Consider the following 24894-nt stretch of genomic DNA (forward strand, 5'->3'; position numbering starts at 1 on the left):
GTAAATAAATGGTTTTCCAAGACATGACAACTTTCAGTGAAACTATCTCTATCTTTCATTTGATCTTTCTACAAGAGTTCTATTCCATTCTCCTTCAATAAGATAAGATAAGATAAGATGATACTTTATTGATCTCACAGATGGAGAAATTGCATACATATTGTATTGTATAATGGTGAAAAAGTGACTCTAAATTTGAATAAATGCATGCAGCTAAGTGATCACACCATATGTTAACTTACGATTCCTGATTAGCTAATGTTCATTTCACATTTCAAACATGTGCACAACATATTGTGTCCCATTTACAAATAAACTGGCACGAAGATCCCCATTTTGAATAATTAACAAAAAGATGAGGAAAGTTATTTACTGTTTTCTAAAGTCACTGATTCATATTTAGATTTACGTTTCAGGTCATTTGCAAAGACAATTTCCTCTGAACATGAAGCCATTGGAAGTCATTACAAGCCGTTTCAAACAATGATGCAGAAAATGTAATTTGTCCATGTATTTGTGTGGAATATTGGAGCACAAGTTTCCTGCCCCCTCAGTACCAGACTGCCTTCTTATTAATGAAGACAAATGAAGCATTCCACCCTTGATATTGAGGCCCAGCTGTAAGAACTTCTAAGCTTATATAACTCACACTATGGATATATTTGTGAACACCAAACAAAAACAGCAAAGACGCCCAATGAGTGCCAGGTGCAGCGCCACTTCCAGAACAACATGAGAGAGGGGGCATCAAAGTGTCAAAAGGGTGCGAAAAGAGATCCTCCTCATTAAAAAAAAACATGATAATGCAACTAAAATTGAGGATGCAAGCATTTTGAAATGAGGTTGCAATGCACCCTTTTGCTCCCCTGTAGAACTGGGCCTGGCACATGTCAACAAGTCAATAATAAGACAGACCATTAAACGGACCAGGTGTAAACAACCGGTTAGTTAAATTAGATATTACAATCATGTCTAAGGGCGCTTAGTATTTATCCAGCTCTTAACCAGAAGAACAGAGCTGGTGCTAGCCTTCCTGGGGCCCTAAACAAAAGTCCACTGGGTGGCCCAAGAGTGCGCATCCCAAGGCTACTCGGTGAAGAGCGAGCCCATTTACAGTCAAAAACATTTACACACGGTAGTTCAGGGCAGAAGTAGAACATAATGAGCTCAATTTGGGCCCTGCCCCATTGTGTGAGAACCACCACCCATTTGCCACAGTCTGTGGTTTAGGACAAACACAATTACACCCAATTTTCACTGGCTACATTCTCTCACCTCTGGTCCCTGATTCACATTTTGGGAACCTCTGAAGTGAAACCTACCTGCACCTGACTGGTTATTTCTACCTTACAACTGAGAAATAATTTTAGACCATGCACGTTCAGAGAACTAGAGTTACTGAAAGTAACTGCGCTCAGGAGTACCGGTGGATTCATCGCCCCTTTAAGACAAATAGCCTCGCTCTCTGTCTCTTTGCTCTCTCTGTCTCCTGTCTGTCGCTCAGGAGACGGGAGAGTAGGGACGCGAGCGGAGTTGCACTCGCGCCTTGGGGGTGACAGGGTGCACCCCCAAAGCGCACTCTGAAGTGGATGTTTCTCTCCTGCACATCCACTTCAGCAGACTGCTCCATTTTGGTGTTATATGTGGCAAAGTCAAGTAGGCGGAGAGTGAGCGCTGTCAGTGAGCCTGTCGCCCGTAACAACGCACCGATTAACAAGCAAAACAACATTGGAATTTGCAGCTGCCTATTGGAAGAACCGGCCCTGCTGACAAAGCCTCAAGAATGAGAGATGAAAGTTGTCTGCGCAGCTCTACTTCTGTATGCACAATACAACAAACTAAAAAAGCATGGGGCACACTGTATCTTTGATCATGAAGAGGTAAATATCCTTTGCCGATCTGGATGAAACCTCACTTTGTTGTAAAGCGTGAAATCCCTTCTTTGAGCCACTGTGGATTGCTTTTAAGGAGCAGGGGTCGGCTGGCAGCACTGTGCAGGTAATTGAGGCTGCAGATCCTCTGTGTCATCCAGGTGTAATTTCTCTATCACAAACTGACACTGCAGTCGATGCCTGGCCCACAATGACGGATCGCCTCACCAAAAAAATCAACCCTGTTTGTTTCCAAAAGCAGACGGATTGTTAGCAAATTCCTCCCTTGTTTTGTTTCCCCCTTTTAAAATCAGCACAACTGGTTGCATAGTGTGAGCCCCAAATATTTTCTCTCTGGCTGTGGGGTGCTAATTGAGAGTGCATTAGCATTCATTGTTAGTCAGGCTTGGTTACATCCATCCCTTTGGGCTACATAAATGCAATGTGGTTCTTGTGTTCTATCACTATTAGTATCCACCATTGAATAAACGACAATTAGACGCCATGTTGTTGGATTCTACAAATGTTTGCTTCTCATACGCCTTATTGGAATTGATTGACGTCAAAAGGAAATGATCACTTGTCCACTTAAGTAATTAAAATACTGTATCCACAAACAGTTAAAGGCCGTGGTGAATAGACTACTTCATCTTTAGTGGTCATTAATGAATGATCAGTCCACTTTAGCTCACACATGATGCTACATATATCAAAGAACACACTTAATTTCAACAATCTACTTGAGGGAATAATTTGCCGAAACCCTGCAAGCCAAAATGGGCGCGATAGTGGAAGTGGAAAGCATTTAGTTAATTGAGTTTTCATTTAAGGCTGATAAAGACTTGGGCTATTAGCTGTACTGAGCTAAAAGGTAGGTGGCTCCAGTGACATAGTTGAAAACAGCATCCACTGACAGTCATTTCGATTCACAACGGCTACCTGCACACTGGCCTCAAATGTGATGTGATAATGCGATAATGGGTTCACGCGGGACCATTTCCACAGAGTCCATATCTGAGCAAATCAGATTAGCAGCAAAGTCTGAAAAGGCCAATCATTGTTCATGTGATAGAATGATTTCACAGTTTTCTTTCCTTTTTCGCTATTCTCCGCTGGGATCGGCAGGAAAACGCAGGCACGAGTGAGGAAATGTGCAGAAACACCAGATGCCCTACCAGGTGCAACCAGCCTTATATTTTCAGAGCCTAGATCAGACTCAAAAGACACTTTGTGATGCTAGTAATGTGAAAAGATAAAAAAGAATTTCAATCCCTTCAAAGGTTAAACATACTGTGATGTATTCAGATCGGTCCATGGACAAACATGATGAAATATTATGCAACGCTCCACATTTAGGTCAAAATGAACTTTTAACAGGCCACATTACCTCGAGATAAAATACATAAAAAGAGTCTGTGTGTGATTTTGAATGACTATGAAGGCCTTAACGCAATCGCAAAATACTCTGATGTACCTTCGATTAGCATGAAAGCCAAAGTAACAAAAGGCCAATATGTCTCAAATTGATCCAATCATTTGCAAAAGAACAAAACAATCTCATCTTGGACCACTGCCAGTACACAGAGCACTGGTTTGACCCGTGCACTTCCTGCTTTTCCCCAGGGCCCTTTATTAATAATCACCTCGCTTGTCGACATGCGGCTCGCGTCGGACAGCAGGTGCGCCTTACGCCAAACTGAGCACTGGATTTCCATTTAGACAGCTCACTTCTCCCGTCAGCCCCGGACCCTTTTTTTAATTAGAAAACTCGGCGGCGCCGTCTTCAGCTGCGCGGCTGAAAAACGCATTGTCTCAGGGCTTTTCACAACACGGCACGCGCCCCGACGCCGGCAGTATAATTACCCACCGATGTAATTACAATAGTGGCTACGCCGCGGGGATCGTCCGTTTGATTCCTCGTGTAAATTGGGGTCTCCGTCACAGTTCTTATCAGCTACTGGTTTTCTATTGTGGCCTTGATCTGTTCTTCCTGTGTGAAGAGACACAACTCTATTGACGAAGAATTACCCAAACGTTATGATCACCTGTTGCTATGAAATATGATCACATCGTTTCTCAGTGTCAAGAACCTTTGAGCCTTGAATCTCAGATTTAAAGCTCTCGGTCTGAGGAGAATGTTCAGTGACAGACGGCTCCTGCTCTGATGCTCCACAGAGCGCTTTAAGAGCTCTTTCCACCCAACAGCTACTAGACTGTAAAACTCCTTTCTTTGCGATACCTTGAACTACTCACACGTCAATTCTTAATTTTTATTTTTTAATTTTATGGTCCCAATAGCACTTTATTATTGCTTTTGGTTGTTTTGTGCTGTTCATTTTTATGACATTTATTGGAATAGCAGCAACTGATGTGTATTAATAAAGTATTCTGATTCTGATTGAGATTAGTGGCTTAGTGGATTCGGTGCGTTACTCTGTAATGCCTGTTATAGTCTAATTTATAGCAGGGGTGCCCAAACCTTTTGTGTCCAAGGTCCAAAATGAAAAAGGGCCTGTGGGTCGCAGGCCAAACACTGTGATGTCAAGCGTGAAACACATATAACTGCAAATAATAATTGTTAGTATACCGGTATTTAATTTTTTGGTATAAATTTGCATATTCCATCTATGCAAAGAACATGCTACATTAAAACAAATGTTAACTATGGCAAAAGCCTGTATCTACAGTGACTTTACCTCATTCATTTAATTCAATAAAGTGTCAGTTCAGCATCATTTTTGTTATTATCCTTCTTTAAGTCCATTTTTAACTTTTAGTACATTTTATCTGTTTTATTGTTTGGTTGTATGAATGTTTTAAATGGATTTTATGTGGTTTTATTGTAAAGCACTTTGGTCGCCTTGAGTGTTGTAAAGGGCTCCATAAATAAAATTTGATTGATTGATTGATTTAACAAATACCTTTGTTGATGTCAATAACCTTTGCAATACAAGTTGGAGAACTGGGAGTTTATGCTACAACGCTCTGTGATTGATAAACACCAAGACCAAGTGTTTCCTTAACTTTGTGATAGGAGTGAAACAGCGCCCCCAATTTGATGCTGGTGGCCAAACAGTGTACTGCATCCCTATTTACCATTGGGAATGAATGTTGCATGTTGCATGTTGGTTTCAGCACGGTAACATACAAAAGAGATTGGCACAAGGTTAATGCTTACAAAAGTTAAGCAATTATTCATCTTTATACTGTATAATAATAATCAAACATATTCAAATCTCAAACAACAGAACAATATTTTTTCATCAGTGTTTGTGACTCTGTTGCATCTCATATCAGAAATGCTACCCGGTGACTTTTCTATTTTGAGAGCACATTTAACAGTGACGTAAAGTGTCCTCACATTTACCCCCCATACTCACCTGGACAAGGCGTGACGTTGCACTCCTGAAACTCCTGCGCCGGTCCCATGCACGTCTGCCCTCCATACTTGGGTTCAGGGTTGGTACAAGTCCTTTTGCGACTCCTTATCCCGCGACTGCAATCTCTGCTGCACTGGGACCACGAGCTCCACGCCGTCCAGCCCCCGTTGACCGAGTGTCCCGAGATCCTCCCCAGACGCAGCACTTCACCTGTCACACAGAACGACATAACAAGTGAGAACATTGCTCCAAACAACCCTTTTGTGTCAGCGCTCATTGGCCACTTTCCCCCACTTTGCTGTTTTTTTGGTGTTTTTTTTTTGTTGCACAGATGGGTTGATACTTGCTCTCACTCGCGACTGCGGCTTTGTGCATTTGTTTTGAAGAGCAACGAGAGGGCAGAGAGTCAATAAAAGCTCTTGATAACAGTGAATGTGTCTTTACTCCTGCAGTTTGGAGATAGTCTAAGAGCCTGATTTGTGCTGAACGAGCAGGAAGCTGTTGTCCTTCCCACAGGGGCCATTGGGTTGTAAATACAGGCTAAAAATGGATGCCTGCTCTATTCATGTAAGGTATCTGCGCCTGTTTAGCTGATATTGGCGAAAGGTTAAATCAAGCAAATTAACAACAAATTACCTGAGTAAAACTAGCGCCGATTCATGAAACCAAGGCAGTACACAGACTGAAAGGTAAATAGGAATCATTTCGATCTTTCCTCTAATTTGTTGTCATAATTTCCCGTGCGTCAATTGTCCCATTGACACACAACAAACTAAGGCGCTGATCCGAACGCAGCAGCCGGTTAATCAGTGTGTACTCTTGTCAGGAAGGAGTTGAACTAATGAAAAAGTGTCATTTCTATTAAAGCCTAATTAACAGCATCAATCAGACGAGTGGGAGCGGGGTCCGGCGCCCGGAGACGGAGAGCAGTTCGAAAAGAGTTTGGATAATCAGCAGTAGCATTAGTGGAAGAGCACACACTGGTCTTTCACATTATAATAACGCTTTTCAGATTCGCTCCATTCGCTGAGGAAGCGGGAAAAGAATCAGCCGAGGACAGGAGCCAACCTAAATGATTTGTTAAGAAAATGAAGCGAAATAGAGCACACCAGGGGCGGACTAAGGACTGGAAAGCGGATCTGGACTCTGACCAGCCTGGCCCAAATTAGCGCCAATGCAACACTTCCGCAAAGACATATTTTTAACCTCTTAACCGGGTGCATTTTCTCCAGTTCGGCTTTACCCAAATCTAAAGGCTTCTTGACAGGGGGACAACAGTCTTCTTCTTCTTTTTTGTGGCTTCTTTGTTGCTTTTTTTTCATTGCTTTGTTGTCGTGTTTTGGTCACTTTTTTGTTGCTTTTCGGGCACATTTTTGTTCTGTTTTCATCCTCGTGTTCGTCGCTATTTTGATGCTTTTCTTTTAAGCTTTTAGATTTGGGTAAAGCCTGGTTAAGGTGGGGGTTAAGAGATTAAGGAGATAAATTGAGAGGCCAGACCGGTGGCCCTAGAGCCTCTTCCAGAATGGACATATGGGCAGTCCGTCCCTTATTCCCCAATTCCCCCCTGCCTTGTATAATTCTGTCTGTTTGATACATTACCAGTTATTCCTCATTACTGAAGCAGATCTTCTACACAAATTGAGATAAGAAATATATGCTTTCATTTCATAAAAAAACACAAACCCCTTTAAGTAATTGATGCGCCCTCATAAACACTGTCCCATTTGTCATTTTTCCTAATCTTCACATCTTCAAATGGCAGACAAATCGGAGAGCAGCGATTTTGTAACAGGGGAGAGTGGCTGCTGCTGTCAACAGAGTGTGCGAATGAGCGCTCCGCCTAATTGGACTCGACGCGCTCTTTTGATGAAACCACAACAATGATTGGAGTGCTGCTGGACACACGGGGAAGCTGTTACAGTGCACTTAGGGTTTTAGCATGCTTGCAGCACATTTGGAAGTGAACAGGTGGTTAGGGCAGCGTTTATTCTCGCAACTACTACTGGTACTACCACTTCAATGTAACAGAATCAATTTCATGCCCCCAAAAGAGAGAGAGTATACTAGGGGACAAAATACTTTTCTCAATACTCAAAGCACAACATCCATCCATCTCTATGTTCTTCCAAACCAAAACTTTTGTATTTTAAGAGCTCATCTGAATTAACCGATATCAATATAACAACCTTCACCTTTTTTTTTTCTTTCATTATCACAAATTGGATTCTGTCTCTACAAAAGTCTTCCGAAACTCCTTTGTTGCGTGACATTAACATTGTATTGAAATTGAAATAATAGTTTGAGGTCAAGAGGTTAAACCGTAGACCTGCTCGGTTAGAGTTTTGCTTTTTAATCATTTTCACAAAGACGCGGCAACCTTCCACTTTTGTATTCTCACATGTTTCCCTTTTCACCACAGCCTTATCACTTCACTAATCGCATACCTTTTCCATCTCCTGAACTATATTAACCTTCTTTGCAGCTGCTCCCTGGCCGCGTCCTCTTCTCTCACCCTTGTTATGCTGTCATCTCTTTCCTTTTCAGCAGACAGTTTCGCAAGTGGCTATAGGCTGCTTTGTATTCCGGGGTGACATCTCTGTGTTTACCTAGCGCAGGGATCGTAACCTTTTCTGTAAGTAGGGGGGGCAACCTTGGCAACTTCACCCTCGAGCTACGAGCCAGAGCGAACTCCAGAGGCAGGTTTTGTATATGGACTCACTCCTATATACATGCTCTGGTCAGCTGGCTGTGAGGCGCACTCTTTATCTCACCACTCTGTAGAGACCAGACTGGCTTTGTAATGACCACCATGGAAACAAAGGCCATTCAAACAAGCGCTGGCTGTGATGTACTGGAGCTGCTGTTAATGCTACTTCAATGGGGCGGACCTCCTGTCGCCAAAACAAACAGCGTGGTGCCCTCCCTCTCAAATAGGTGCCGGCGGGGGCGATCGATCTGCACACAGAGCCACACACAGGCGGAGAGCAGGAGCCTAGAGGCTACTGATGAGATGAGAGAGGCTGTGGCAAAAGGAACATGCACAGCACAAAGCCAAACACATGGGAATAAACTGCTGTGTTAATAAAGCATTTGTTTCCAAATAGCTTATTATCTAAAAATAAAACATTACTTCAAAAAACATACCAAAATTGAGCTAAAGCATTAGTTGTTTTATTAGTTTTAAAGGTAAGGTTAAACTTGACCCTTTTTTGTCCCCAGATATGAGGTAAAAATGTTCAAATCAACAATAATTTTAGCTGGTTACAATCGGCATAATTAAAACTGATCTCCATGGTAACAAATAACATCAGCGCCATATTGGGGGATAACAGACAGCTGTTATTTCTGCAGTAGTAGTAGGCAGAATCTGATCAATATTTCTCTCTCAAAGTTCGAAATTACATAATTAAACCAAATGGCCTTTATGTCCTGCATTTGAAAGATTTCATGAAACATTTACAAAACACCTTTCAGTCGCTGGAAGACTTTTTACATTGTATTATGTTAAACCTGTAACTAATCACAGTTGCTTATAATAGATCTATTTTTATGCTTTAAAATGTCACTGCATTTTGTGCAATGCCTTGTAGTGATTCCTGTTGCCACTCAGTGACAGTGAAAAGAGAGAAAGGCAGGATAGATGAGCAGCTAGCAGCTTTGTGATTTCAAAACGTTTGTTACGTGTGACATCACACACAATAATAAGCCACTTCCGGGTCCAAACTATTGAGAGCTTTATCTGAATCTCCTGCTGAAATAACAACAGATGAAAGGCTGAAAAGCTTTTTACACCTTATTACAATAATATATCTCACCATTTTTTCCAGGCAAACTGAAGATATTTTGATATTATAATAAGCCTTCATTGTGTATGAAAAAATACTTTGATAATTTATAAAGAGCCTTGTAGTCGGCTCTACAGCAGGTTAAAATATCCCATTATGGTGACATAGACGTGAAGTGAGGATAATTGTCTGTGTTATTGTGCTATTGATACAGATATTGTTGTGTAATATATAGTGGCTGCTTGAGTCTGAGAGGCAGAAGGTTCTTGTGGTGCCCACATAGTATCTGCCTGGACAGCCGCACACAGCCATGCAGCTAGAGTAAATAAAACCACACCGACCAATAGCAAAGTAGTATCCAGGGCATACACAAGCTGACTCAACCTCAAACAGCCCTGTGAACTATGTGAGCATCAAACAGAAAGCCACTGTACACAGCTAGATGAGAGGTGACTGGGTAAACAAGCTCTGTGCAATCCAAAGCACAGGAGTGAAATAACGAGCACAGATAAGACTGATTTAAGACAAACATGTGCGCCATGGAAGGGTGAGGGAGACGGCTCACCTTTTGGCACTGGGAAAACAGCGCGGCGGCCGTACGGGGGACAAACATGACGGTCCCTTCGGCTTCACAGGCCTATTACGTGGATATCGAGCCAGGCCTAGAATTGGGCTTTTAGGCATCTGTTTTTGCGTCTAGTGACAAGGCTTCCTGCCTTAATTAGGCTCCATTTCGCCGAGAATGAGGTGTCAAAATTGCAATTACCGAGCGATACAGAGACCACGGCAAGTGTAGGCGCATTCTCGGCACGTACAGAAGGCTTTGTATTGAATCAACATTGCAGCTATAAACTCTGTACCTCCGACTCTCCATTAGATCTTTAAGGGAATTTGAAAACTTTGGTCAAGTTCCAGTGAGTTTGAAAGTCAGTATACGGTACTTATGATGCAGTTTTAGTATATACCTATGGGCATGGAAAGAAATTGCTGTAAAGTATGGTAGTGCTAGGAGAAGTTGAGGTAGTTTTCCCACAAGGACCTCGAGCCCCAAAATAATCGTGCAAACTATTTATACTATTGGTTTGAAAGATACACAGAATTGGCAGATTTGACCCATCTTTCAGCCCGTAACTCAGGGAGTTCAGTGGCCTCAGCTCAGTTACTGTTTGCAGATGTCAGTGCAGTCATGGCCTCTGCCAGCATGGGCTGTCCCGAGGCTGCCAGTCACACTGTTCACCTCCATCCCTCAGAGCCAAACCTCCACAGTCAAAGCAATTAAAACACAGAGCCTGGAGGGTACAGTGTGTCCCTTAGTCTCACCAATTAGAGTGCATGCTTAAATAAATACAGCATTCGTGATCTTTTTAGAACAGTTAATAGATTGCAAACTTGGCAGGACACGCAAATACGCTGGGATCTGTTACCATGACGGCAAGCAAGGTGTAAAACATGCCTTCATATTCATGCGCATGAAGAATCAGGATGTGAGTCGGGGCCACTCCTACAGTTTTGTTCAAAGCCATCTTCAAAACAGCAAGACTTTTGCCGAGTACATTTACATATATAGCAATTTATTTGTGCGGCTTTTTGTGTCTCGCCCTCCTATTTCCCCGACAGCTTTGTGAGATTTGATTGTTGTTATTCCGAGTGACAATTTGCCCTTGAATGCACCATCATGGAGATTGTGGAAAACAGTCCCCGCTGTTCCCGGTCGTCAGAATAATGCACGTTTGACAAGAAAATTAAAGCAGCCCTGAATGTTTATTGTGATGAATCGGCTTCCACTGCGTCTCTGCTCAATGATGTTGTTCTAGCAACAAATAAAAATAATGAACTCACGCCACTAAAGTGTGTGACATGAGGCTGGCACCAAGTTGTGGGAGAAACTATTGAGTTCATAGTAATGACACATGCACTGTGACTTTTCTGCACCAAATTTACAGAGTGTTTCCAGTTTTCAACAGCGGTGGAAAGTAAAAAAGTACAAACTACTGTTTACTTTACTTAAAGAGACTACACGGAGTTTAAAAATGAAACAAGTTTCTCATCCAAATTCATTCTTTTATTAATAGCATTTTCTGTGTTGAGCTGGACATTAGGAGCATGTTTTGTTTTCCCGCAACAGTACAGTCCAAAATATTATGCAGTTGGCCTTTAAGTGAATTTGATTTACTTTTACTAACTGGATCAAAAGTATTTTGGATTGTGTTTTAAACCAGTGCTGCTGCTCCAAATATCGGTGCATCACCGCAGAGGAGATCGAGTGCTCTGAAAGGCACTGTGTTGATGCTATTGTGAAAATGTTTAGCACAGTTTAATGCAATTAAAGGGGTATATTCATTTCACTGTACTCAACTATATGTTTAAACACAAGTACAGCCTTTTTAAGAAAACACACCATCTCTGTAAAGTTGGTAAACCAATTACTGCAATGTTTAACCGGATCCATTACAGTAGTAGATAAGGAAATAAATTACCTTTAATCATAGCAGCGAAACATTACACTGTTACACAAGATGCTATTTGAAAGTTACCAGTACATTAATTACATTTGCTTCTGTTTGTGTAAATGATGTACCAAAGCCTTTAATTTAACAGAAGAAATGTTCTTACAGAATTACAGAAATTATACAAAAAAACCCCTCTATACCACAATTTAACCACCGGCAAACACGGAACAGAAGCTTTGTTCCGATGTGGTGGGCCTGAAGTGGATATTTTATGTAATTGCAGGTGTTTACAAAAGACTGAGTCAACTTCAAGAAGTCAAAATTGCCAGAAAATGTTACAAACAAGGATTGATTTTTTTCTTCCCCCCGTCTTTTTCTTTTTAACCAAAGCGACTTGGATTCCATCAAAGAAACTTCTGCTTCTCTTTGGTAATTCGTTTCACCACTCCACTTTTTAGAGAACACAGCGGTGGATTTAGAAAATGAATGAATGTCAGAATAAAGCCTATTTAAGCAACTGAAAATATATATCGAAAAAAATATTATTTTATATAAAAGGCCATTGTAAAGTATCTTCTGAACTACACTTTTGAATACTTACCCACCATTAGGGACCACAGTTCCAGATCTAATAGACGAGACTGGGCTTAAACTAAACTATAATAGTTTTGTGAATACATTTTAGCACTTTGTAGCATAGCATTATAATGGATGAAAAAAAGCATAAAAAATGTGTTAGTTACACGTAAAGATGTAACGCATCGAATTTCATGGTAATATGTTCAATCTTTCCTTATGTTCGCCATAGACTGTAAATATAATGGAGGTCTTCTGCTCACTCCTCCCCGTTTACCATAATGACCACGTTCGAGGGGGAAATCATGGGGGATTTACAGACTCCCCCCTCCCCAGCTCTGACGAAGCATGTTCCTAAAAAGGGCATACGGGCGGGATCTTCACTGTAGACTTGGCCCTTGCGTGACGTGTAGTTCGCGCTGCTCCAATGCTAACAGTGCGACCCTCATTAAGTACGAGATTTCTAAAATTCTTATTGCGAAAACCAGCCTGGTTTCTTTAATTGTGACTAACCTTGCGTTATCTCAGGAGGAATATCTAGCCTAGTCCCGTGTCTAAAAAATAGAAACCAGGCTTTAAAGTTGTTTTTAACGTGTCTAAAGTCCAATTCATTTCAATGGGGGACTAGCGGCGATATGGAGGTACTACAGCAATGGCGGCCTCTAGTGTCGTGGGCTTAAAGCAGCGCAGCCAGCGGGCATTGATGTTAGCGCTACCCAGTATATAGCCACTGTACATTTCTTGGTAGCAATATAGAAACTGCAAAACGAATGATCTGTTTTTAGTCCGAGACGGTGTTACTATTCATGTCTTACGGTGTTTTCTCTGGGCTGTATTGTAAAATTTGAAAACCTCAAAGTGCAAAACTTTGTCACTTATTTTATTTATGGTGTTGATTAAGACAGTGAGACTTTCACTCGCAGAAGCACTTTCAGATTACTGCATGTAGCAATAAAGTAGCAGCACTGCCATTATCGTGAGAGCAAAAAAAGGTAACATTCATGATGTGTGTTTAGAAATAAAACTATTTATCAAGGGCGATGCAATAGTTACAATTCAGGTTTGCAGCGACGCATAAAGAGTTTTAGCCAGTGCTCATTCACCGCTCACGTACAGCGTATTTAAGTGGACAAATCATTCATAATTGAGTCTTTTAAACCTGCTCGTGGGCACCTCAGCTTTGACATCTCGATTATAAAAAAAATTAAAAATCTAATTAATGTTACGTGTGGAAAGGACACTAAAGGGAAGAACTGATCTTTTAATCTCTCTTATTGGAGCAATCTCCACTGGCAGCAGAGCAAATTTACCATGCAAAAACAAAACACAAGCCACCATTCATCTCAAATGGCATGCTTACAGATGGCACCGTCATAAAAGTAGTTTGAGAGCAGAGCGACTCGGTTCCAGTGATGGTTTATGGGATTTGAAATTGCGGAGGACACTTCCATATTCTACCTATTACGGAACAAATTCCAGACAATGCAGCGGAGCGCTTTCTGTTGGGGGAGAAGGAGAAACCAAAGTGGCATGAATGAAGCAAAACACGAGTCCAGGTGTGTTTTGAAGAAGCTAAAAGCACAAAAGTGTTTATATTGCAGATAAATGTATGTAATGTTATGAATATAATCTGGACTGGGCTAAGATTATGTTTTGTCTGTGGAATAAACCTTCATCAATCACTTACAGATGACAAAAGATGCAATGTCAGAGAACTACTTGTGTGAAGTCCTGGTAAAAGAGGAAAACAAAGGCGTGTGATGGTGACTGTAGCTATCATCTGTCACATATGTCCCTCAGCTCTCCTCTGTGCTGCTCTGCGTCCGCTCCTGACATCTCCACATAATAATCTATAGATCAGGGTATGCGGACGGTGGCCTCGATAGCACATCAGCCAGCTGACACGCCACCATCTCTCCCCGGGAAAAAGAAAATATATAAAAAGTAAAGGAAAAAAGATGAAGCCATCACTCACTGGCAAAAGCCCAGCAAAATTACAAACTGCAAGCCACCAAAGAAATGCCTTTCATCTTTCTTTCTTCCCGCCTCAGTGTCTGTCTCTGTAAGATGCAAATGGTGAAAAATACAGGGGGAGTGCGGCCGACTTCAAAACCTTTAAAGCGCAAAATTACAACATCAAAACGTAGCGTGACTGAACTTTTAACACACTAAAACTTCAAAAATTCCTCTATCGTGTTATTGATTAAACCAGACAGGACTATCTGTCTCACGCAACAATTTTTTTAGAAGAGAGAAAAAAGAAAACGAGGAGGGGCGCTGTAAGGCTATTTTCAATAGAGTGTGTTAGGATCAAGCATAACATAAAGATCACTGAGCACTGCAGATAAAGAGCACATCACGAGCAGCAGTTTTGGCCATGCTCTAAGCCTCATACAGTGAGAACCATATGTTTACATATACTTCATAAAAAGACACATTTGCATTGTTTTCTCACTGTCTGACATAAAACCAGAATTTACTTTTTTTTTTTTTTTAGGTCAATTAGAATTTTAGAAAATATTTATTTTAATAACATTTTACAAAACTAAAAGTTTACATACATTTAATTGATATTTGGTAGCATTGCCTTTAAACTGTATATTTTGGGTCAAAAGTTTTGGATTTCCTTCCACAAGCTCCTCACAATAGTTGGCAGGAGTTTTGGTCCATTCGTCCAAACAGAACTGGTGTAACTGAGCCACATTTGTCGGCCATCTTGCGTGCACATGCCTTTTCAGCTCTGCCCAAACATCTTCAACTGGATTGCGATCAGGACTTTGTGATGACCACTTCAAAACATTGACTTTGTTATCCTTCAGCCACTTTGTAACCAGTATTGGCCATATGCTTTGGGAATTGTTCATTTTGAAGACCCATCTGTGCCCAAGCTTTGACTTCCTGGCTGATGTCTGCTTCAATATTTCTTTCTTCATGATGTCATCCAATTTGTGAAGTGCACCTGTTCCTCCTGCATCAAATCAACCCCACAGCATGAAGCTGCCACCCCCGTATTTCACAGTTGGGATGGTGTTCTCAGGTTTGCAAGATTCCCAGTTTTTCCTCCAAACGTGACGATGGTCATTATGGCCACGGTTTTTTTTTTTTGGCAGACCACAGGATGTCTCCAAACATTAAAGTTTTTATATATATTTTTATTTATAAAACTCCAATCTGTCTTTTTCATGTTTCTTTTGGAGTAAGAGCTTCTTCCTGGCAGAGTACAGCCCATGTCAGTACAGTACTTGTTTCACTGTGGATAATGACAAACTTCCCAGGTTCAGCATCTTCACCAGGTCTTTTGCATTTGTTCTTAGGTTGATATTCACATTTCAGACACAGCACGTTCATCTATGGGACACAGAACTCGCCTTCTTCCTGATCTGTATGATCACTGGACATTTCCATCATTGTTTGAACCAATGAACCTGGACCTTCAAGTTGCACCCAAGGATGAACCAGACTTGTGCTTCCAAGGACATGACATCATCAACTGGGCTTTCCCAAATTGTTTAAGGTATAGTATTTTTTTGTAAAAAGCAATAAAAAAGTCTCTTATTCTTCTGGAATTTTTAATTCTAATTGACCTAAAAATAATAATTCTGGTTTCATGTCTGACAGTGAAAAAAATGCAAATGAAGTGTATGCAAACATGGGTTTCTCACTGTATGTGTTTCTGGATCAGCTCGCTCAAACAATTGGCAAATTTTCTCGCCTCTGTCGTGTCAACTTCAAGGACGTTAGCTCTTCACCAGCGATGGGACAGTCATGACTGGAACGATTCTTTCAAATGGCTCCCATACACGATTGGGTTGTACTGGATCTCATTTGGGAAAAGAGCATTTTCCATATCTTTAAGTGTGCAGTTTCACAGACTGAAAAGGCACAAAACAGCCGCAGAACAGATCACACAGACGTTTTATTCACACATCTTTCATTGTGAACAAGTGATTCTAAACAAAACTCTTGCCTTGGTCATCCCTGTGGGCGATTGCCTCTAATATAAAACGAGAGGCTTCTTAACGTATTTCAATAACGAATGAGTCTTTTGAACGCCTCTTTGAACAGATCCCTTTAAAGATCAATGAATCCCATCACTGTCTTTTATTCTTTATCTCTTATTTTTAACTGGACATAACTGACTGTGGCTTATAAATCTGTAAAAGCTGTTATTTTACATGCTATGGCTTGAAATAATCTCTGTGTATGAACAGAAGACTTTATCGCCGAGGGCTATGTTGCATTTTAAAGTTTGTTTGAAGCGCCTCCGCCTATAGCAGGTGGAATGAAATACTAAAAGCTCTATACAAGCCTTAGTTTTTACCAAGTTGTGTGGGGTTAACTGAACATTACCCGTTACTTAGTTATGACATTCAGTCAGAGCTGGGAGTGGATCTCATGACATTTAAGCTGGTGTAAGTGTATCATCATGAATAATTATATATACTACAATTGGTATGTGGAAGGAAGAGGCTTTAAATCCCTACATGTCTAACTAATTATCAAAATCTCCTCATTAGTCTATGATCACTGACATGAATCATCGGCGTACGCTCCATAGAAGCTTGGTGTAAATGTCGTAATTATGTTTTTACTCAGATTGAGATCTTAATATGGGCTGAAAAAAAAAAGAGAGACAGCTAAGCATCAAACGCACTTTTATTCTGTAATGGTTCAAGGTTATCTGTGAGGCTCAGCTGCGTGTCAATAATATGGTGCCCAGCATCCAGGACAAATAATGAAATGTCAGCAGATCTGTGATAGCTTTGATGCTCAAAGCAAAAAAAAAAAAAAAAGAAAAACATGGAGACATTTAGCCTCAGGCAGCAAGAGATGAAGAGGATTTCAGAAAAGCAGACTTTCCAAAGAGAGATGTGACAGAGAAGCAGCAATGGGGAAAGCCTTCTGCACTGTATCTGCAATTTGGATCCATTTTAAATCCTTATACAACATAATACACTTTAGAGTGAATCTTTTCGTGCTCTAGTAGTGCTCATTCACTTATTTTCCCGTATTTTCAAAAAATCAGAAAAGCATACACATTATAGGCATCTGTAAGTGTGTCTTAAGCAAACTCCATGCACAAAAGCCAGTGATATATATATATATATATATATATATATATACTGTATATTGCAATTTTGGTGAGAATGATCGAGCGTTTTATCAATCTGATTTGGTATTTTCAATTGTTCACTATTGTTTCAGCCTTTGACCACTTTTCCTCGACACTGAAGATTTAACTTTTTTTTGGTGTTTTTGCCACATTTTTTGCCATATTTTCATCGCTTTTTGTCACTTTTCAGTTACTCTTTTGTGTTTTGGTCACTTTTTTGTTTTTAATTTCTTTTGTGGTATTTTGGCGCTTTTCAAGAAGCTTTTAAATTTGGGTAAGGCCAAACTTGAGAAAATATGCTCAGTTTCGTGTGGGGGTTAAAAGGTTAAGATAATATGATTTCAGCAGTAGCTTGTTCTCACTTGTCCCTGTATTTACTTATTCAAATCTATCCAATACTTAAAGCAGAACTAAGTAACTTGTTTACCTTAATAAATCCTTTTCTTAGTCACTCTGGGGGTAATACAAGTGTTAATGGGATGATTGGGGGGGGTCTTTCATCTCCCCCTGGTGTCTCTGGCCAGAAAACCACATTTGCAACATCTCAGCACCGGGTCGGAGGTGCAATACACATTAATAGAATCATGAAGCTAGCAGGCTAATGGGCAAAGCTAACTGTGGGCTAGCGCCACTTAAACAGTATTTACAGCCAAGTTTAAGTGAAAATGATCTCCATTGTGGAATTGGATGCACAATATCCCTCTCTCCCTTCGCCTTTTCTGTCAGTGTAGTATTTACTCTCACGGACAATTCATGAGTAAAATATGCAACATCTGCAGTGGCGCTTATGGCCTCAAGGGGCATTAGTTACTTGGTACTGCTTAAATTTTTTTTTCAGCAAGAGTAAAACGTTGGCAAAGATGAAATAATTGATGAAATGAACACAGCCTTGTTCATAATAGAGTACCACATACCACTAGTTTCAATTAACAGCAAGAGAAATACAGTGTATTCTACCTTTTGGTGTACCATTTCCTCTCACACTGTTGTGCCACAAACATATCTACATTCACAGCCTTTATAACATCCCCTTAGGACAGGCCCTGGTAGTGCAGCGGGCTCCGATCGATACCCAGCCGCCTGATGCAAATAGTAAATCTTTATGGAGCGACGTCCCATTCCTTTTAGGTGCTCATCATCTTCTCTGAGGGATCTTATGGTCCCCCTGGCTGGACAGTGGACATCGATATACACCATCGCCCTGGCAGTAATTATCAGGAGGCGGCTGTAAAGAAAAGTGTACGGCTGTCACCAAAGCTACGGCGCCTCATGAGTCTGCAGAGTGAGACGGCGGACTACATATTGGATAATCGTAATGAATAAGCTTTCACATACATAAATTTAGCATATTCTAACCACAGGCAATGAAATCACGGCCTCTTCATTGTCGTATACGTCACTCTGCCCTGTTGGGATCGATAAGGCCGCAGTCCATCAAGGTTGATGCTTTGGAAGCGGGAGTATAATATGGGCAACAGACGGTTGAGGGGCCACATGGATTGACATTTGAGTGACTTTGCACCTGCTCATGAAGGGGTGAGAGTTTGTGGGAGCTAGAAATGAGTTAGGGCAGCAGTTTGAAATGAGGTATTATGCAAAATTGAATTTTTAGAGCTTTCAACCATGTTACGATGTTGCTCTTTACAGAAACATATGTAGAGTTGTTTTCTGAGTCATATGTTTGAGTAATATTTCATGTATTCAAATTCACCTAATTTGTCAATGTCCTTACTTGACGACCAGGCTCTGATCCATAGCACAGTCTACCCTCCTTCACACAGCAACAAGAGGCAAAAATATCCACCGGAGCTAATACAAAACAACATGCTGCAACCGCTTCTGATACGAGCGTCGATGTCCAACAGTAGCTACATCCATGGAGCTGGAGAGGCTTAGATCAAAGTAGGATTTTGCAACAAATAAAAGGTAAGATAGTAAACACAACGTGACAATAATTTTCAAAAATTACCAAAAATGTCTATGTTGGCGTTCCTTAAATTCCAACTAGTGGGCTAATGCTGACACATTTGAATTGAATTGAAAGGAAAATGAAAAGATAAATATGAAAGAAATAGAAAAACAAAGCAAGAAAGAAAAGATGAAAAAAGGACGGAATGAAAATAAAGAGAAAAAAAAACTCAGTAATTATTAACTAATTACTAATATATATACAAAAACAACGATCAATGCATCCCTACTATTATTGCTGTTATTTATGTAAGGGGATAATGTATAGAACGCTGGTCATTAACAGGAAAATAAGTACCGACGGTACCTGAAGGGGCGCTTATTATATCCCGCTTATTATACGGCCATTTGCCAACTGAACACACACAACATAAACTTTGTACACTTTTATGAAGGCTGAAAGATTTATTGAATGACTTCCGCGACAAATAGTTCCCAAAAGTTTGCACGTTGCTCGGCAACGTTTGGCTAGGCTAGAAGCAGCAAGGCTAGTAGCTAGCCTAGCTACTTAGTTGAAGGCGCAGTTGGAGAGGAGGAATGGTGGTGAATCTCTGGGTAAGACTCACGCTAACTTCACGAGCAATTCCCCCCACTTCTCTCGCAGTGACGTGGACAGAGATAGTGTCCGCTACAACGTACGTGCGGAGTGATATGAAAGCACGAACTCTGTTGCCATTGGCAGCGGTCATTATTTTTTTCAGAGGTCCTTTATCAGAAAATAATCACCGGTAGAACGTTGGAAAATCCCATTCAAATCAATGGAGCGTTCTACTTACGTTGTGAAGAGCCGTATAATAAAATATTATAATTATCATATACAGAAGTGTAAGAATTTTGTTAATTTGTTCTTTCGTTTGTTTTTCCTTAAAGGGAGGTGGGTGGGTGTGAGGGAGAATTCACATAGATGGTGTTTTTTGTTGTTGTTTGTTGGCAACTTACTATGAAAAAATAAAATAAAATAGAAAGAAGAAATATTACCAAGTAGCGACTGTAAGATTTAGTTTGGGGAATGGAAGGTCAAAAGCTTCTCTAAATCATTGGTTTTATGAGGCCATCTTGGATTACACAGTAACAAGCATGAAAAAAAAAAAAAACCTTACAAGTTTAAGCCCTTTGTGCTTGATGCGTGAGATATTCCTGTGGGAAGTGAGTCATTTTGGATGAGTAACTGCCAAAGCACAGGGGTCACACCTTTTAATAGAAAATCTTCACACTCTGTTGTTCAAACACTGAATAAAACAAAGGAGGCAACTCAAACACGCGAACAATTGATGAGGGAATTAAGTCTCAGTAATGGAACAAATGAGTTTTACCAAACGCTGGACCAAACTGTCACTTTCATTAATGAAATGGATTTCTCTGTTTACGGAGCTTTGAGGAAAAAGTGGGTCGAAAAGAGGAATTGTTCATTTCTACAAAAAACAAACAAACAAACAAACAAACAAACAAACAAACAAACAAACAAACAAACAAACAAACAAACAAACAAACAAACAAACAAACACAACTTTCACAATGGGCAAACACAAAATAATGAGTATAGTCAGCTCTAAAACACCAGCACACTAGACTAAATTAGATTACACCAGTGTTTCCCAACCAGGGGTACAGGGACCTGGGGTTACTCGAGGACCTAGCAGGGGGTACTTGAAACTATTTCAGATTGAAAAAGGGGGAAATTGAACAAAATTTTTTATAGGAAAAGCTATATTTTTCAGTAAAATGTGGTGCCTTGGGAGAATAGTAGGTTTATTTAGAACGCAACATTGTCCTTTTTCTTACAAATACCATTTTTAAGTAATTACTTTCTAAATAAACTGCAACACCCCTGAGGTAGGGGGTTCACGGACGACCATTGAAAGGCAATAAAGGTTGGGAACCACTGACTTACACAGTCTGTAATGATTTCATGATCATAACGTGCTTCCAGTAGGGCATTTATTGCAATTCATCGGTTTCCATAACACTTTTCCTGTTATTAACACCATCTGTAGAACGTTTGAGCAAAGATATTGATGTTTTGTTAGAAAACTTCATTTCTACAGTCCATTTTTTCCCCCCTTCACTTGATAGAGAACATATTGCCAACCATTAGTCATTGAATACTGTAAATACAGAAATTAATTTGTATATTTCCATCTCACAAAAGCAACAACGTGATTCATTTAATGGTGAAAATATTGCGATGGCCACCACCGAATCAGTCCAGTCCGATTCATTGGACTATTTTATTACGTAACACTATTTGTCACACAACACAAGCAAACTCACAGCACACTGTATCACTCAAACTTGTGTCAACACTTTGTTCCCTGGCACAGAGCTGCAGCAGAACTGTTTGTGCAACGGATTTATAAAAAAAAAAAACCTGCTCTCTCCAACTCATACATCACCATCTGCCTACAGACCACTTCCACCAGCAAGTGACAGACACGCTGCCAAAAATGACTTTTAACTGGAGCGAAGTGCAGCTAATGCGGTGTCAGGCTCCCAGTGACAACCTCTAATGAAACTCTGTTCTTTCTCACTTTCTCCCGCACTAATCAGAAAAAAGGCAGCACTATTAAAGCTTCAGAAAGCCTTTGTTCCCTAATATCTCAGGATGTGCGCGTGTCACTCCTCTAAGTCTCTGAATCCCACTTAGGCCTTCCCCGCGCGGCCAGTAGCGCTCATTTAAGCACCCTTCAAGAACGTTTTGCCGCCCCGAGCTCGACTATGAGGACAGCTCGCTCTGATGAGACAAAGACAGTCATAATCAAGCCATGAGGAAAGAGATCAAAAACCATGCGAAAGTGCACATTAAGGCGTCTTATAGTGATTAAAGGAGCATGTGTGGAGAGAGAGAGGGGGGCGAACTGCCCACAGCTGCGCACAGCCTCATGAGGACAAGTGGCCGGAACAGCAACAGCACTTAAATGGCCGCTTGGAGGCAGTCAACTTTTAACTACTGTTTCTCCACAGGCACGATTAGGACACTGTGTTCAATGAAAAAAAAAAAAAAAAAAAAAAAAAGAAAGAAACATTTTCAATATTCCATAATAAGGAAGGCAAAAAAACACATCACCAAAAGTTGCAACAAGGGACTCCCTATTTGTCGTCATCTCGTCCAAGTGGGGATGGTTAAAGCAGCACTAAGCAACTTGTTTACCTTAATAAATCCTTTCCATAGTCCCTCTGGAGGTAATACAAGTGTTAATGGGATGCTTGGGGGGTCTTTCATCTCCCCCGGGGTCTCTGGCCAGAAAACCACAATTGCAACTTTGCTGCCACTGGGTCGGAGGCGCAATACAGACTAATGGAATCACGAAGAAGAAGCTAACAGGCTAACAGGCAAAGCTAATTGCGGGCTAGCATCACTTAAAAAGACAAGCTTGAGTGAAAAAAAATATCTCCATTGTGTACTTGGATGTACAATATCCCTCTCTCCCTTTGTCTTTTCTGTCAGTGTAGTATTTACTCTCATGGACAATTAATAAGTAAAAAATCGCGACATGCTACGACACCTGCAGTGGCACTTTTGGCCTCTTGGGGCATGAGTTACTTAGTACTGCTTTAAGAGAGGGGCTTCGCACAAATATGTTAGTGTACCTTGGTGACTTTTGTGCTAATTATGACGATAAACATTTGTTTAATTGTTAAAGTTAGGTTCAGAAATAGCGATATGTGTGCAGCGGATATAAAGCTACTGTTCATACTGTTTTGTCCCTAATAATGGTAATCGAATGTTTTCTGTTATCAATACATTCAGTTCTTTTTTACTCTGTATCACAGTTTTTTTTTCTTTTTGGGCTTGGATGTGGTAGTAACTTACTTCTCTCTCCACTGTAATTTTAAAATGCAGACTTTCTCTTGAACAACTTTGTTTTTTGCACATTTGTACATTTATCAACAGTCAATTGGGGTAAAAACAAACAGTGTATTTGAGGTGCAAATAAAGCCTCATCAGCTGTGAGGAGCTTCATTAACGTGTCTCGCGCTTGATGTAGTTATAGAATCAAGAGGAACAAAGTTGTCAAAACAATTTGTCAGAGACGGAACTAAAGCACAGCCCCTCAGTGAGAACTCTTGTCTAATTTATCTAGTTAGTGTGAGATTTTAACATCTGTGATTCACTAGGAGTAAAATCATGAACAAAACTTAGGAAAAAATGCTTTAAAGTACTATGTAAACTGTAAAACCCAAGAGCTTCTACTGAAATAAATCAAGACCCAAACAAAGAAGCAGTACTTGAACTGTAAAATAACCACGAGGCACTGGAAGAGGGAAGAGTTACTACCAAGCATTCATATACTACACTGTGTGGCTTACATTACAACAGGACAAGATAAGTTTGGAGGCAGGAGTTGCAAATAATGAGAGCCACACAGTCGGACAACATAGCTTGAGGCGACCAATAACAAGCCCTGCAGTGACAAAAAGAGCTCGCCCTCACCGTCAGTGGAGCAGCCCGTGGAGCCATCGCTGGAGCAGTAGCGCATCTCAATCCGCTGTCGTCCCACCTCCAGCAGCGCAGGGTCAGGGATGCGGGCTTTACAGGTGTATCTGAAGCGCTGCTCGTAATGCCCGCCATTGTCAGAGATGTTCACGGGAGTCCAGGGGGTCCAAGGGGTGGTCTTCTTTAGCTCAGGGCAAGGGAGAGTGTTGCATGATTGGTATTCCTGCAAAAGACGCACATTGAGATAATTGTAAGATGGGAAGGCAAGTTTCATAATAGCTTTATGGAACACAGTGGCTGAGGTCAGAGGTCTGAACTGTCAGAGATCACTGAATCGCCAACGTACTGTAATAACAAGGCAGTCACATACAGTGATTGCATGGAAAAAAATCATATTATATTGTAACTAAACAAACTGTTGCCTCTCTTATAGGGGTCTATAATAGTTTGTCAAGCTTTCATGTGGAAAATGATGGTCCAATACATCAAAAAGTGAGATTCATTTCGGCAACTCGGCCTTCTTTAGACAACGAGTGGTTTTAAAGGCACACTGCGTAACATTCTGGATCATACTATTGCTAGCAATGCAAACATTTTTCTAATGACCAGCTCCACACAGAAATTTTTTGCTGTGGTTAATCAAGGAATGGATTTAGATGAGGACCTAACCTATTCAAATATTATATTTGGCTGCCTTTAATCAACATCTCCATGGAGACGAGCTGAGGACATCCCTGCTCCCAGTGACATTATAGTCAGGTCTCAGAGCTCACAGCAAGCACACGTTTGTTAATGTTTTTACGTATTTCTCAACAGTAATAAAATAAATGCTTGTTGTACATGCAACAGGAATTATGCTGTTACCGTACTCCTTAGGCCATGTTTGGAGATGACTTAGGTTCATCATCATGCATCACGGAGAGAATAACAACATTAATGCTTACTGCAGGTGTGTCCAACATGAGAACGAAAGGAAACCACCGCCCAGTCACAGTGTGCCAAAGCAAATCAGAGCTACTTTTAGCGAGAGGAACCCGACCGCTTTAGCCACTGTCCAAATACAAGCGCCATAGTCCTGAGAACATTACTCAGTGCTTAGGTCTACACGTTACTGTTCCGCACTGTTCACAAGCCAGAGAAAAAAAAAGAGAAAAGCTGCAGCGGTTTGACAAAGAGTAAAAAAAATATCTGAATCTATACATTTATTATACATTTTTTTTATTCTAACCAGGTTTAATTTGACATAGAAGTGAGTTTTTATCAGGAAATATTTCACCAGAATAATGTAGATGAAATATCAATACTATTGTTATTGG

The 24894-nt window shown here is 40.6% G+C and overlaps 1 protein-coding gene across 2 annotated transcripts in view; it reads right to left on the reverse strand.

Moving 5' to 3' along the window:
- Nucleotides 1–24894, reverse strand: part of sema5a (sema domain, seven thrombospondin repeats (type 1 and type 1-like), transmembrane domain (TM) and short cytoplasmic domain, (semaphorin) 5A) — a 174403-nt gene that overhangs the window by 13719 nt on the left and 135790 nt on the right. For both annotated transcript variants that reach the window (XR_013793838.1, XM_079575795.1), the window contains exons 16-17: nucleotides 23576–23801; nucleotides 5252–5461 (exon numbers count right to left, since the gene is read on the reverse strand). Coding sequence is in view for 1 of the 2 variants with exons in the window: in XM_079575795.1 (XP_079431921.1) it covers nucleotides 5252–5461; nucleotides 23576–23801 (436 nt within the window). In the remaining variant the exon portion in view is untranslated. The remainder of the gene's footprint in view (nucleotides 1–5251; nucleotides 5462–23575; nucleotides 23802–24894) is intronic.

Source organism: Gobius niger, assembly GCF_951799975.1.
Source record: "Gobius niger genome assembly, chromosome: 18".
In the NCBI taxonomy this organism is placed as follows: Eukaryota; Metazoa; Chordata; class Actinopteri; order Gobiiformes; family Gobiidae; genus Gobius; species Gobius niger.